The 15238-nt window shown below is 41.5% G+C and overlaps 1 protein-coding gene across 1 annotated transcript; it reads left to right on the top strand.

The window, feature by feature from the left end:
• Nucleotides 1–4806: 4806 nt before the first annotated feature.
• pfc (properdin P factor complement 2 precursor) lies at nucleotides 4807–13499 on the top strand. The gene is given in 10 exon segments (NM_001246322.2): nucleotides 4807–4916; nucleotides 10202–10346; nucleotides 10464–10645; nucleotides 10740–10910; nucleotides 11039–11233; nucleotides 11379–11552; nucleotides 11866–12054; nucleotides 12789–12900; nucleotides 13138–13264; nucleotides 13350–13499. Coding segments are annotated over 9 exon segments (1350 nt in total). The 5' UTR covers nucleotides 4807–4861; the 3' UTR covers nucleotides 13350–13499.
• The last annotated feature ends 1739 nt before the right edge of the window (nucleotides 13500–15238 follow it).

The following is a 15238-nucleotide window of genomic DNA, read 5'->3' as shown; positions in this document are numbered from 1 at the left end:
CAACTGCCATAAAAAAGCCAGACTATGATTTGCAACTGAATGTGGGGACAAAGAGCGTACTTTTGGGAGGAAAGTCCTCTGGTCTGATGAAACAAAAATAGAACTGTTTGGCCACAATGACCATCGTTATATTTTGAGGAAAAAGCGGGAGGCTTGCAAGCTGAAGAACACCATCCCAACCGTGAAGCAAGGGGGTGGCAGCATCATGTTGTGGGGTGCTTTGCTGCAGGAGGGACTGATGCACTTCACAAATAGATGGCATCACGAGGTAGGAAAATTATGTGGATAAATTGAAGTAACATCTCACGACATCAGTCAGGAAGTTAAATCTTGGTCGCAAATGGGTCTTCCAAATGGACAATGATCCCAAGCATACTTCCAAAGTTGTGGCAAAGTGGCTTAAGGACAACAAAGTCAAGGTATTGTAGTGACCATCACAAAGCCCTGACCTCAATCCTATAGAACATTTGTGGGTAGAACTGAAAGAGCGTGTGCAAGCAAGGAGGCCTACAAAGCTGACTCAGTTACACCAGCTCTGTCAGGAGGAATGGGCCAAAATTCACCCAACTTAATATGGGAAGCTTGTGGAAGGCTACCCAAAACATTTGACCCAAGTTAAACAATTTAAAGGCAAAGCTACCAAATACTAATTGAGTGTATGCAAACTTCTGACCCACTGGGAATGTGATGAAAGAAATAAAAGCTGAAATAAATAATTCTCTCTACTATTATTCTGACATTTCACATTGTTAAAATAAACTGGTGATCTCGGCCGTCATTGTAAATAAGAATTTGTTCTTAACTGACTTGCCTAGTTAAATAAAGGTTCAATGAAAAAAATTAAATCTTCTTTTGTTTTGCCTATTCAGTCTGGCAGGGTTAAACAGGGTGCATTTGTGCAACACTGTATAACAATTGAGCAACAATGCTGAAAAATTGTTCAAGATGGTCAGGGGGAGGTATGACCCAGTGAGCAAAATGACATCCGGATGCTGAAAAGATGTCTTGTACGAACATTGAAAAACGTCTTCTACGCACACTGAAAATACATTTATGGACATTGGAAAGACTCCTTTTACGTTCATTGTTTCTATGGCCAAATTACAACCGTATATACAATCACTTATTTCGACCTGCCAATGAAGAAAGCATATCACATTCAACATTTTTATTCCAATTAAAATAGGAAAATGGAGGAAACTGAAGATTGCGTTTTGGAATATGTATTATTCCTCCCATCTGTCACATGTACTTATGTTCGCTTTTTCTGGCAGTGATCATGTTCAAACTTTTCAGACCAAAAGAAAAAACAACAAAACGAAGGTTACGTATGTAACCACGGTTATGTGAGCTATATGGATCACTCCAATATATTAGTATCACTCCGCTGCGGAGGGATACATCCGAGGTGAGGATTTACAGATTTACTCCCGTGTACACCTGTGTCACGACTGGGGTCCGCCCCTATATAAAGACCCCATGGCCGCGACACACGTTCCCTACATCATTTTTGAGGTGCCTCAAGCACCGTGGAGGATTGGATTGATCCATATAGCTTACATAACCGTGGTTACATATGTAACCTTCAGTATGTTTCACTATGTTGGATCACTCCAATATATTGGTATATTGGCATGCGCCCTCCATTCAAGGTAGTCCCAGCGGTCCAACTCCTGCCCTCGCCCAGGACAAGCAGCAGATGAGCTCTGTCTGTGGTGGCTCGGGCCACACTTCCTGGCAGGGGTACTGGGCACCACTCCTGAGGGAGGGAGCTCATCCCCAGCCTGAGCCCGGCCGACCCACTTGCACATGGCCTCCAATCGCGCCAGGCACAGTTGTTCTGAGAACACCACACAAACAGACATCCAGTAGGGCGCTCCACCTCCCTCAAACCCAGGCACTGCATACACAAGTTACGCAGATCCTCAGGGGGGAATGCCACCATCACACTTGTCACAAAGGGAAGCCATAAGCTCAGCCAAGCCAACAAGGCCACGGAGCAGAGGTCCGACGCCCTGGGAGAGCTTATGTCGTGACCCACTTGGAGGAACAGGAACCCAGTGAGGGATAAATGACCCAGTACCTCTGCAAAAAAAAGGGAAGACCTGTGTGGGAAACGCAAGCGGACCAAAAAAAAACAGCAACAAGGTAATTGATTTTATTTGTTTTTACACCAACTGCAATATTACCTAGCCGGTTTAATATCCAAACAGTGAAAACAGCACAATATGGAGTAACCCCGTTAGGGAACTCCAAAGTTAATGTCTCAACGTAGTGGAAAGCCCACCACGATACTCTTCCAGTCGGCAAGTTGTGGAAGGGAAATTAGTTTGTGGCAGCAAAAGCCATACTGATGGATGCACACGGAGTCGTAGTGTAACGCTAAGTATGACAAACCACGGGTGGTAGATACAGATCAACTGTGCGCAGCGAGTGGAACACTCAAGAGGAGAGACTGGCCATGTGGCTGGCTGCTCCAGGCTGCAAACAGCCTGGAGCAAGATATTACACTTACCAGTGACTTACCAAGAGAAAGTCAGAAAGTTTGTACCTCAAACCATATGGACGTCCACTGAGAAAAATGAAAGAGACTGTGTGTCGTGGCCATGGGGTCTATATATAGGGGCGGACCCCAGCCATGACACAGGTGTACACGGGAGTAAATCTGTAAATCCTCACCTCGGATGTATCCCTCCGCCGCGGAGTGATACCAATATATTGGAGTGATCCAATATAGTGAAACATAACACTTCAACTACAATAAGATTGTCAGTAACAGTTACAAAAAAGTGTTTTTCTTGTTATGACTGTGATATGTTGTTGTTGTTTATCTAACCTTAGTTGAATGCATTGACTGTAAGCCTTTCTGGATAAGAGTGTCTGCTAAAAGGCCAACCTGTAAATGTAAAAAGGAACACTGCTTCTACAGTACCAGTCAAAAGTTTGGACACCTACTAATTTACTATTTTCTACAATGTAGAATTATAGTGAAGACATCAAAACTATGAAATAACACACATGTAATTTTATATTTCTCAAAGTAGCCACCCTTTGCCTTGATGACAGCTTTGCAAACTCTTAGCATTCTCTCAACCAGCTTCACGAGAAATGATTTTCCAACAGTCTTGAAGGAGTTCCCACATGCTGAGCACTTGTTGGCTGATTTTCCTTCACTCAAACCATCTCGATTCGGTTGAGGTCAGGTAATTGTGAAGGCCAGGTCATCTGATGCAGCACTCCATCACTTTCTTTAGTCAAATAGCCCTTACACAGCCTGGAGGTGTGTTTTGGGTCATTGCCCTTGTGATAGTCCCACTAAGCGCAAACCAGATGGGATGGCGTATCACTGCTGAATGCTATGGTAACCATGCTGGTTAAGTGTGCCTTGAATTACTAAATAAATCACAGACAGTGTCACCAGCAAAGCACCCCTCACACCATCACACCTCCTCCTCCATGCTTCACGGTGGGAACCACACATGCAGAGATCATCTGTTCACCTACTCTGCGTCTCACGAAGACACAGCGGTTGGAACCAAAAATCTCAGGACAGATTTCTACGGGCTAATGTCCATTGCTCGTGTTTCTTGGCCCAACAGGTCTCTCCTTATTGGTGTCCTTTAGTAGTGGTTTCTTTGCAGCAATTTTACCATGAAGGCCTGATTCACGCAGTCTCCTCTGAACAGTTGATGTTGAGATGTGTCTGTTACTTGAACTCTGTGAGGCATTTATTTGGGCTGCAATCTAAGGTGCAGTTAAATCTAATGAACTTGTCCTCTGAAGCAGAGGTAACTTTGGGTCTTCCTTTCCTTTGGCAGTCCTCATGAGAGCCAGTTTCATCATAGTGCTTGGTAGTTTTTGCGACTGCACTTGAAGAAACTTTAAAAGTTCTTGAAATTTTCCGGATTGACTGACCTTAATGTCTTAATGTAATGATGGACTGTCATATATTTGAACTGTTCTTGCCATAATATGGACTTGGTCTTTTAACAAATAGGGCTATCTTCTGTATACCACTCCTACCTTGTCACAACACAACTGATGGGCTCAAACGCATTAAGAAGGAAATCATCTCCACAAATGAACTTTTAACAAGGCACACCTGTTAATTGAAATGCATTTCAGGTGATTACCTCATGAAGCTGGTTGAGAGAATGCCAAGAGTGTGCAAAGCTGTCATCACGGCAAAGGATGGCTCCTTTGAAGAATCTAACATATCAAATATATTTTGGTTTGTTTAACACTTTTTTGGTTTGTACATGATTCCATATGTGTTATTTCATAGTGTTGATGTCTTCACTATTATTCTGCAATGTAGAAAATAGTACACATAAAGACAAACCCTGGAATGAGTAGGTGTTTCCGAACTTTTGACTCGTACTGTCTCACAAGTTTGGAAGGTACAGCACAGTGCAGCAGAGCACAGTAGAGTTTAGTACCATTGTACTGTACTTTACTGTACTGCACTCTACTGTATTGTACTGTACTCTGCTGTACTGTACTGTATGCTGTACTGTCCAAACTTATGAAGCATAGACATCTATGATTGACCAAATCTGAACCAAAACATGTTTGGGTCAAATCAAGGCCCATCCAGACCGGACCAAAAATCTACATCCATGGACGTTGAAATCAAAGCCGGTCCGGACCAGAAGAAAAAGAGGTCTGGACCCAAAAAAAGACGTCCAAAAGACACCGCCGTCGGTCCGTGCTTACTGGGGAGTTTATTAACCTTACGGGAATGGGATGCACATCTTTCCTGTTTTTTTTCCCAATAAAGTGAAACATTAACCAGATAAGCCTGCTAGAGTGGACAGAGAGCTTACAGTAAGAAGTACTAGGCATAGACAAAGACAGAGAAATGGTGCAGTTGTTGTGGACTTCATTAGTGTTGCTGATGACAATAAGGGAATCAGGTCAGTGCCTTTACTATTGTTGTTTAAGTAACACTAGAATAAATGTGATATTTAAAAATATTGATTTGTGAACAACACTTCACTTTACTGCTAGACACCACATTACTTTTAAATTCTGGCTCTGGCATCATAACTGAGAAGAATGGCATAAGTGATGCTTTTAATCATTTTATCTCGGCAGGCTTTTTGTTTGAGAGAAACGGTGGTATAATTGACCCCAGTCAGTCAATCGACTGCTCTTTCTTCTGCTAGCCTCTAGCCAACATGACGGTTAACTCGTCAACTTCTAGTGAATCTCTGTTTTCATTTCAACAATTTACTACCTGTGATGTGCTAGATGCCTTGCTTAAGATTGATGTAAAAAAAAGAATCCACTCAGGCTGATGTGCTTGATCCATTTTTGCTGCAGTTCTCGGCCACCCTGATTGATGAATCATTAACCCATATTTTTAATCTGACGATTATATCTGGTACTATCCACAAGGTTTGGAATCCGGCCCATGTTCTACCCCTTCACAAAGCTGGTGACCCTTGTGACCTAAATAACTATTGCCCAATTTTTTTCTTTCTTGCCTAGCTAAAATATGTGAATCCTTGATTAATTCTCAGCGAAGATATTTTTATTTGAAATGTATACTAAATGTAAATCAGGTCATAGCACTATCTCTGCTGCATTCCTAGTTATAAATGATGTGGTTAACTGTATATTATTCCTTCCAAACCACTCATTGTTGAATTTGGGATTTCCAACTTGTTGTGTAATGTTTATGTCCAATGGCTGATGAGCACCGATACATTTAATCTATAATTTCTCTTCATGTGACAAGGATTGAAAAATATTTTCCAGTATATTGCCAATTTGATTCAGGATGATGACTGCTTGTCGAGCTTGCTAGCTAAATTCTTTAAAGTATGACGTTGACATGATCAGTCCAATCAAAGCTACGGTAAATAAAACCTAATTTTATCTGTGACCAATGACCTTGAGCCTTCTAATGTAAATCTATGGCACCACCCAAGGTGGTTGAATTATCAAGCTCTCCCCGTAAATGTTGCGGTGACGTAGTGTCCCCATGAGTGACAGAACACTGAGCCATTCATAGCGCAACAAGAGAACATTACCAACCCCTACGCTCCTTTTTTTCCACTGGCTGCCCCACCACCCCAGAAAGCACTGAGCTAGGCTGAAACACCTGTTTTTTTAAGCTGCCTTACTCAAGAAAGCAAAAAAGAGACAATGTTTGTATGCAGCTTTACTAACTCAATGATTTTCTTTTAACATTGTTTGCAAACTGATATGTAACAAGTACAGTGCATTGTAAAAGTATTCACCGCCCTTGGCCTTTTTCCTATTTAGTTTCATTACAACCTGTAATTTAAATTGGTTTTTATTTGGATTTCATGTAACAGACATACACAAAATAGTTGAAATTGGTGAAGTGAAATAAAAAGAATTTGTTTCAAAAAATTATAACAAATAAAAAACTTTAAAGTCGTGCGTGCATATGTATTCACCCCCTTTGCTATGAAGCCCCTAAATAAGATCTGGTGCAACCAATTACCTTTAGAAGTCACATAATTAGTTAAATAAAGTCCCCTGTGTGCAATCTAAGTGTCACATGATCTGTCACATGACCTCAGTATATATACACCTGTTCTGAAAGGCCCCAGAGTCTGCCACACCACTAAGCAAGGGGCACCACCAAGCAAGCGGCACTATGAAGACTAAGGAGCCTTCCAAACAGGTCAGGGACAAAGTTGTGGAGAAGTACAGATCAGGGTTGGGTTATAAAAAAGTATCAGATACTTTGATCATCCCACGGAGCACCATTAAATCCATTATTAAAAACATGAAATAATATGGCACCACAACAAACCTGCCAAGAGAGGGCCGCCCACCAAAACTCACGGACCATGCAAGGAGGGCATTAATCAGAGAGGCAACAAAGTGACCAATGATAACCCTGAAGGAGCTGCAAAGCTCCACAGCGGAGATTGGAGTATATGTCCATAGGACCACTGTAAGCTGTACACTCCACAGCTGGGCTTTACAGAAGAGTGGCCAGAAAAAAGCCATTACTTAAAGAAAACAATAAGCAAACACGTTTGTTGTTTGCCAAAAGGCATGTGGGAGACTCCCCAAACATATTGAAGAAGGTACTCTGCTCAGATGAGACTAAAATTGAGCTTTTTGGCCATCAAGGAAAACGCTTGGCGCAAACCCAACACCTCTCATCACCCCGAGAATACCATCCCCACAGTGATCATGCTGTGGGAATGGCAGCATCATGCTGTGAGAATGTTTTTCAACGGCAGGGACTTGGAAACTGGTCAGAATATAAGGAATGATGTATGGTGCTACATACAGGGATATTCTTGAGGGAAACATGTTTCAGTCTTCCAGAGATTTGAGACTGGGACGGTTCACCTTCCAGAAGGACAATGACCCTAAGCATACTGCTAAAGCAACACTTGAGTGGTTTAAGGGGAAACATTTACATGTCTTGGAATGGCCTTTGCATCTTCAAAGTGGTCGTCAGGTTGTGTAAATCAAAAGATACAAACCCCCCAAAAATCTATTTTAATTCCAGATTGTAAGGCAACAAAATAGGAAAAATGCCAAATGGGGTGAGTACTTTCGCAAGCCACTGTCTAAATGCCAAAATAACATGCAACACAGGGAGAAATAAATAAATGTATCTTTTAGCTAAACATGTGGGGCTCAAACAGGTTGGGCTCTGCCCCACCTGCCCTTCATGATAGGTTGTCACTGGTCTGAACTACAGTCTACCTTCACTGTATTACAGAAAAACTTTATGGACCAGAAATTAATATTGAATACAGGTAAAAACTAAGTCTGTTGTTGTCTAGAGCTCATACAAATAATTTAAACATATGTACTTTGGATGGTGTCCATATTTATCTTGTCCCTGATTACAAATATCTGGGCATCTGGATAGATGAAAATCTGTCTTTTAAAATGCATAATGATGAGTTACTTAAGAAGCTGAGAGTAAATATGTATTCTATAGAAATAGGTCATGCCTTTTGCAAAATAGTTGAAGTAGAAGGCAGATTATTCAGTTGACATTCCTGTCAGTCCTAGACTATGGCGACATCATATGTATAAATGCAGCTGCCACTTTATTAAAGCCGTTAGATTATCAGAGGCGCTTTATTACGGGCGACAGTTTCGGTACTCATCCCTGCATTCTCTACCTGAAATTTGCTTGGCCCTCTTTGATGTCACATAGGTTGATACATCGCTAGGTTTTCATGTATGAAGCCCTTTTACAAAAACTTGACTGCAACTAACATCATTACTAAACTTTAGACTTAACCGGTCTAAGGGATGGCTAACCCTGGAAATTCCTTCGGTCGCTGTGTTAACTAAAATCTGGTTTACCTTTCTTATACCTTATTTGAGGAACAATCTTCAAAATGTTATTAAATTACTGACCTTATTCATGACCATGTTTTTCTCTCAGCTTGCATTTTGTATTTTTATTTTGATGTGTGTATTTTCTGTAATTCAGCGCATGTGGCAAATAAAGGTTCATTTGATCTGTAAAAAGAGACCTTGGTGTCAGTATGACTCCCTGACAAATGAAAGGTTCAGTAAAAAATAAATATGGTGAAATACTAGAAAAATGATTGAAGTATTGATTAGAATCTATGAATGATCTACAGTTGAAGTCGGAAGTTTATATACGCTTAGGTTGGAGTCATTAAAACTCGTTTTTCAACCACACCACAAATGTCTTGTTAACAAACTATAGTTTTGGCAAGTCGGTTAGGACATCTACTTTGTGCATGACACAAGTAATTTTTCCATCAATTGTTTACAGACAGATTATTTCACTTACAATTCACTGTATCACAATTCCTGTGGGTCAGAAGTTTACCTACACTAAGTTGACTGTGCCTTTAAACAGCTTGGAAAATTCCAGAAAATTTTAGTCAATTGGAGGTGTACCTGTGGATATATTTCAAGGTCGACCTTCAAACTCAGTGTCTCTTTGCTTGACATCATGGGAAAATAAAAATAAATCAGCCAAGACCTCAGAAAATAAATTGTAGACCTCCACAAGTCTGGTTCATCCTTGGGAGCAATTTCCAAACGCCTGAAGGTACCATGTTCATCTGTACAAACAATAGTACGCAAACATAAACACCATGGGACCACGCAGCCGTCATACCGCTCAGGAAAGAGATGCGTTCTGTTTCCTAGAGATGAACATACTTTGGTGCAAAAAGTGCAAATCAATCCCAGAACAACAGCAAAGGACCTTGTCTAGATGCTGGAGGAAACAGGTACAAAAGTATCAATATCCACAGTAAAACGAGTCCAATATCGACATAACCTGAAAGGCCGCTCAGCAAGGAAGAAGCCACTGCTCCAAAACCGCCATAAAAAAGCCAGACTACGGTTTGCAACTGCACATGGGGACAAAGATCGTACTTTTTGGAGAAATGTCCTCTGGTCTGATGAGACAAAAATAGAACTGTTTGGCCATAATGACCTTTGTTATGTTTGGAGGAAAAAGGGGGAGGCTTGCAAGCCAAAGAATACCATCCCAACCGTGAAGCAAGGGGGTGGCAGCATCATGTTGTGGCGGTGCTTTGCTGCAGGAGGGACTGGTGCACTTTAAAAAATAGATGGCATCATGAGGTAGGACAATTATGTGGATATATTGAAGCAACATCTCAAGACATCAGTCAGAAGGTTAAAGCTTGGTCGCAAATGGGTCTTCCAAATGGACAATGATCCCAAGCATACTTCCAAAGTTGTGGAAAATGGCTTAAGGACAACAAAGTCAAGGTATTGGAGTGGCCATCACAAAGCTATGACCTCAATCCTATAGAAGATTTGTGGGCAGAACTGAAAAAGCATGTGTGAGCAAGGAGGCCTACAAACCTGACTCAGTTACACCAGCTCTGTCAGGAGGAATGGACCAAAATTGACCCAACTTATTGTGGAAAGGTTGTGGAAGGCTACCCAAAACGTTTGACCAAAGTTAAACCATTTAAAGGCAATGCTACCAAATACTAATTGAGTGTATGTAAACTTCTGACCCACTGGGATCGTGATGAAAGCTGAAATAAATCATTCTCTCTACTATTATTCTTACATTTCACATTGTTAAAATAAAGTGGGGATCCTAACTGACCTCAGACGGGGAATTTTTACTTGGATTAAATGTCAGGAATTGTGAAAAACTGAGTTTAAATGTATTTGGCTGAGGTGTATGTAAACTTCCAACTTCAACTGTATATGTTTCCAGTATCACAGGAGGTGAACTGTTACAGCAGCTTTGATTCTGGAAATTGTGACGATCTCTGGCTACTGGGAGAAGTGACAATGGATGACTGTTGTCTTAACCCTCACTACGGATACATTGGAGCAGACAGAAAATGCAAGTCTTGTGGGTGAGTACAGAGTAATACGAAATGCTCTGAGACCAGGTTGGTGTCAATTAGTTTCAGATTTGAACATCCAATGTCCCAGTGCAGGATGTGATTTGTTGTGTTTTTTGGCACCTGTAGGCCACCTTCATGGTCTGAATGGACTGCTTGGGGCCGCTGCTCTGTCTCCTGTAAGGAGGGAGTTTCGCAGAGACGACGAGAATGCCAGGGACAGGGAAAATGTGCTCAGACGACTACCCATAAAGAGATTCAGAAACTCGCGTTAGAGACCAAAGTCTGCATTGATTCAAGCTGTTGTCCAGGTACATACTCTCTAACAGACAGGGAACATAAATTAAAAAATATCAGAAGGTTTTTTTTGGGCTTCTTTTGATGATCTTGCCTAACATTTTTAAGAACAAGGCCAATGGAGTAAGTGGGGTCAGTGGCAGCCCTGCTCAGTGACTTGTAATAAGGGCGTAAGAAACAGAGTGAGGACATGCACCGAACCCCAACCTAGATGTGGAGGCAGCTGTGACGGTCCAAGTGAAGAAAAGGAACCCTGCGTGGTTGATCTCATCTGTCCAAGTAAAGACCATCAGGATTTAGACAATACACACTATTCCTTCATGTGCAGTAACCATCACCATACATGATACAAGTTTGGCATGTCTTTCCACTGGAGTAAGTCCGCTCTCCTCTTCTTTTGACTGTAGCTCATGGTGGTTGGTCTAACTGGGATGGCTGGCAGCCATGCTCAGGCACTTGTGGGGGGGAGAATTTACCCAGACCTACACAGCGGCGCAACAGATCATGCAACAACCCACCACCGTCCTCAGTGCCCCCTGGTGACGAATGCCCTGGGTTAGGGAGCAACACTAGGACCTGTGATGAGCTTCCTTTCTGTCCTGGTAAGTGGCATTGCAAAGCAATCCTATTTTCCTCTGAGGTTCTGACTGCTACCCTAAAGTTTTTACTTGTTTACATACACAGAATGTAGCAATGACATGTACTCCTACTGTATGTGAAACAAACCTCCCTCTTTATCCTCAACAGTGAATGGTAACTGGGGGCTGTGGGGGCCCCCCAGCTCCTGCTCCGTTACCTGTGGGGTGGGGATTCATGAAATGCTCAGACAGTGTAACAACCCAGCCCCTAAACATGGAGGTCTGCCCTGCTTTGGATCCAATAAAGACCAAAAAATCTGCAATACCAAAAACCATTGCCCAGGTAAAATATTGACAGCCAGAAGAGAACCCATCCCCTCTGCCCATTTCATCAATTATTTACATTTGAGCAAATATTGTTTTTAGCAGAATAGCCATTTGATAAAATTGCCTCTCTTAGAATGATTATAGCTGTCAACAGCTGATGTTCAGTTTAGACGTTGATTTTGTCACTGTAATTAGAATAATATTATACACTTTTACAGAAATACTATTAAGGTATATGGTACTCTGTAGTGAAAACATTGTATCCTTCTTGTCCTCCTAACAACTGTAAGACTTCCCATGAGGATAATAGTTATTTCTTTGTCCAACAGTGGATGGTCAGTGGTCGCAGTGGGGGAGATGGGAAGAATGTAAATCTAATAGAGGAAAAATTAGGTGTCGAAAAATTGGTGGACAGCAAAGACGGCAAAGATGGTGTGAACACGCAGGTTTTGATGGGAAGACGTGTGAAGGAAAGATTACAGACTACAGGGCCTGCTATGACATTAACTCATGTCACTGTGAGTTAAACAAGTTTTAGCTTCCATTTATTAAGCTGTGTTGTTTGCTTTCTTTCATTACATTTTATTCAGCCCAAGTGTTGTATGTTTTTGCAGTGATAATTGGATTATACAAATTATGCATTTCATATGCAGTAGGCTAAAGGCATCCACATGCATAGGTTTGGTTTGCTCCTTGCTGAACTCGGCTAGGCGAAGTGATCGTCTGTGTTCGCATACTCCCTTAAAATACCTTTGCTTGAAAAACAAGAAAAAAGTGGCAATATTACTGTTTGTCCCACTTGAGACGCCGAAGCAACAAGTACACTTCCTGAAAAGATTCCAAATGAATCATAGATAACTCAATAAATCTGTAATTCATTTTGATGTTTTTGCAGAGGAGGTCTTAGTCTCACAATTGCACATTTAACTAAGATGTTTGGGGCAGTATTTCTCAAATGAGAAAATGTGTATGAAAACGAATCATTTGTTGTTTAAAGATAAACACTTCATAGAATAATCCCTACTGTTGACCAATCACAGATGAAGGGGCGTAAACTTCAGCTACCAAACTCCAACAAGCCTAAAAATATATATTGTGTGCTCGAACAGCCAGATAAAATACAGCCTAATACCAAAATGAACAAAAACGTCACAAAATGTTTTCATAATATACGTGTGAACTGTTTAGACTGGGAAGAAAATGGTAAGTTTAAGAAGTAATATTCCTCACATAATGCTTCACTTGTGTTTAGTTGATGGTAAGTGGAGTGAATGGAGTGAGTGGAGTCAGTGTGATCCCCCCTGTGGAGAAGGAGCCAAAAGGACCAGAGAACAAAAGTGCATACCTGATCTGTCTGCATATGAGTAAGGAGACTGACTGTATAATATATACTATTCCCTGATTAACCAAGTAGCTTGTGTGTGTCCGCTCCTATGCTTCTTAATAAATAGGCTACATACGATTTATGCATGGCTTGGTCTCTGTGGCACATTCAGGATTATCCGGTGCAGTGTGAAATCTATGCACTCTGCTGTGTTTTGCTGTGTCAGGTGTAAATTAGGTGAATCTAACTTTTTATTTGCTATTTGTTTCCTTGCCAGTGAGACAGTAGGGTTTCATGTTAAGGTTAAAGCCTACTTTGATGGGAAACCATTTGCGAACTGTACACTGTTGAAGGACCCAAAACAAAGTCTGGCCTGTATGAATGTTCCTCCATGTGACACATAGGTAATATCTTATTAACACTGCTTTCAGTTACAATATGAATTTCAAATGTACTTTGGTCAGCTCTAATGCTTTCTCTAAATTTCAGAGTTTTTCCTGAATCTTTTGACTGCTTTGAGGAGGACTTAAGACAACTCAATGTTCAACAACCATCAAACCACAAGTCTGGAGGGGAATACACATTGTCAATTTCTAGCAATGTGATTTCACTGCCTTTGGTCATGTGTCTGTGCAGCCTTCATGAACCATCAGTAACACAAAGTAGTTTATTATGACTACACATTTCATAATAGTGTAATTTCCTGAAGAAATAAAAACATTGTTCACCTCCTTTCAGCCTATTACTTTAGTCTGAGGCATTTTTTTTATGAGCTGGAACAATTATGGCAAACTTAATTAAAGCATACAAATTTGGTGAAGTGTTTGACTTTAGGCATTTTAGACTAATTATATTAATATTTCTACTCAAAACCAAAATGTAACATTATGCAATATTTACTGTAGTTAGACGGGTGTGATGAGCAATGCAGGGAAATGGATTGGTGCAGTGTGGATGATAATGTGTTGAAAGTGCTGTGTATGCCTCTGGTAGTTTTTATTTATTTATTCCTGTGTATTCTTCAAACATGTCTGGGAACTCCTGTCTTATACGGGACACCATACAGGAAAGTATCAAATTGCACATTCTTTATTAGCAGAACACTGCTTCCACCTGTTGTAGGGAGATTAGTAGTTCTGGGCTTTGTCTCACGGGAAAGATCTAACAGCGCACATAAGGAGAGACGAGACAAAAGTAGCTAGTTATATAATATTGTGTTGTAGGACAGCTGAGCTGACTCAAGACTGGGAATTCAACTCACAGCTGATACCTTTTCCACGGTAACATATTTAACTAGGCAAGTCAGTTAATAACAAATTCTCATTTACAATGGCAGCCTAAGAACAGTGGGTTAACTTCCTTGTTCAGGGGCAGAACGACAGATTTTTACCTTGTCAGCTTGAGGGTTTGATGCTGGCCTAACGGTGTAATCACTAGGCTACCTGCCGCCATTTACATGACGCAATGAAACGTTGAAGCTAAATTGCACGCTACTTTTGTAGCAAGGTGTTGTGGAGTGTCATAAAAAACACATTCCTGACACTGGCTCTTGCCATCTTGACAAAATTGATTTGAGAGAAATATCAGTTACAGTAGATAGGACTGCCAACTGCAGTTATCAGCAAGCTATGCTAGCTAGCTGCTGTCAGCTTGGCTAAACACAAGGTCAGCGCAGACTTTAGCCTACACATACTGTAGAACTGAATTAGCTCAGCATCTTGAGAGATGGCAAGTCAGTCAGGTGGGATAAGTCCTCAACTTCAAAATGTAGTTATCTCCTAGCGCTTATCTCACTGTACTCACTACTGGCGTAGATAGAACAATGAGCCAGATATATTTTACTGGATGTATGAATGTGAATCATCCGGTTGGTGTTTCCACTCACTACCAAATATACTGTAACGACCCTGGGTTTATGAGCGCTGAAAGTAAAAACGTTGTTAAAAGTTAGCCAGCTAGGTAGCTGACTTCTGTGGCTAGCTACAGTAGGTGAGAACCGGGGTTGAAAATGCTTTGAGGGAATCCGAACGTGGAGGTAGGGGACGGTTATGGCCAATGAGGTGCGTGTGCATGGACGTCGGAGGATCTGGCTGAGGAGATCGCCATGGCGTCGGAGCCTCGATGTCCGCTTGAGGGAGGACGTTAAAGTGATGGCGGCTATAGCGGGCATGAGTCCTTTGTCGACTGTGCTTCGCGCGGATTCTGGTGGGCGGACCGAAGGGGTGACGTCGACGCGGCGGGACGAGGAATCTGGGGCTCAGGATGTAAACAAACATGGCGGCGCCCAGTTCCCGGCTGCGTCCGTATCGGTTAAGACCCCGAAGTATTCCGGTAAGGCGGATTGGGAAGCTTTTCATGCTCAGTTTGAACTGTTAGCT

The sequence above is a fragment of the Oncorhynchus mykiss genome, chromosome 9 (genome assembly GCF_013265735.2).
Source record: "Oncorhynchus mykiss isolate Arlee chromosome 9, USDA_OmykA_1.1, whole genome shotgun sequence".
NCBI classification, from domain to species: domain Eukaryota; kingdom Metazoa; phylum Chordata; class Actinopteri; order Salmoniformes; family Salmonidae; genus Oncorhynchus; species Oncorhynchus mykiss.
Note: the sequence above shows the minus strand (reverse complement) of the source record. Positions and strands in the feature narration are given on the sequence as shown.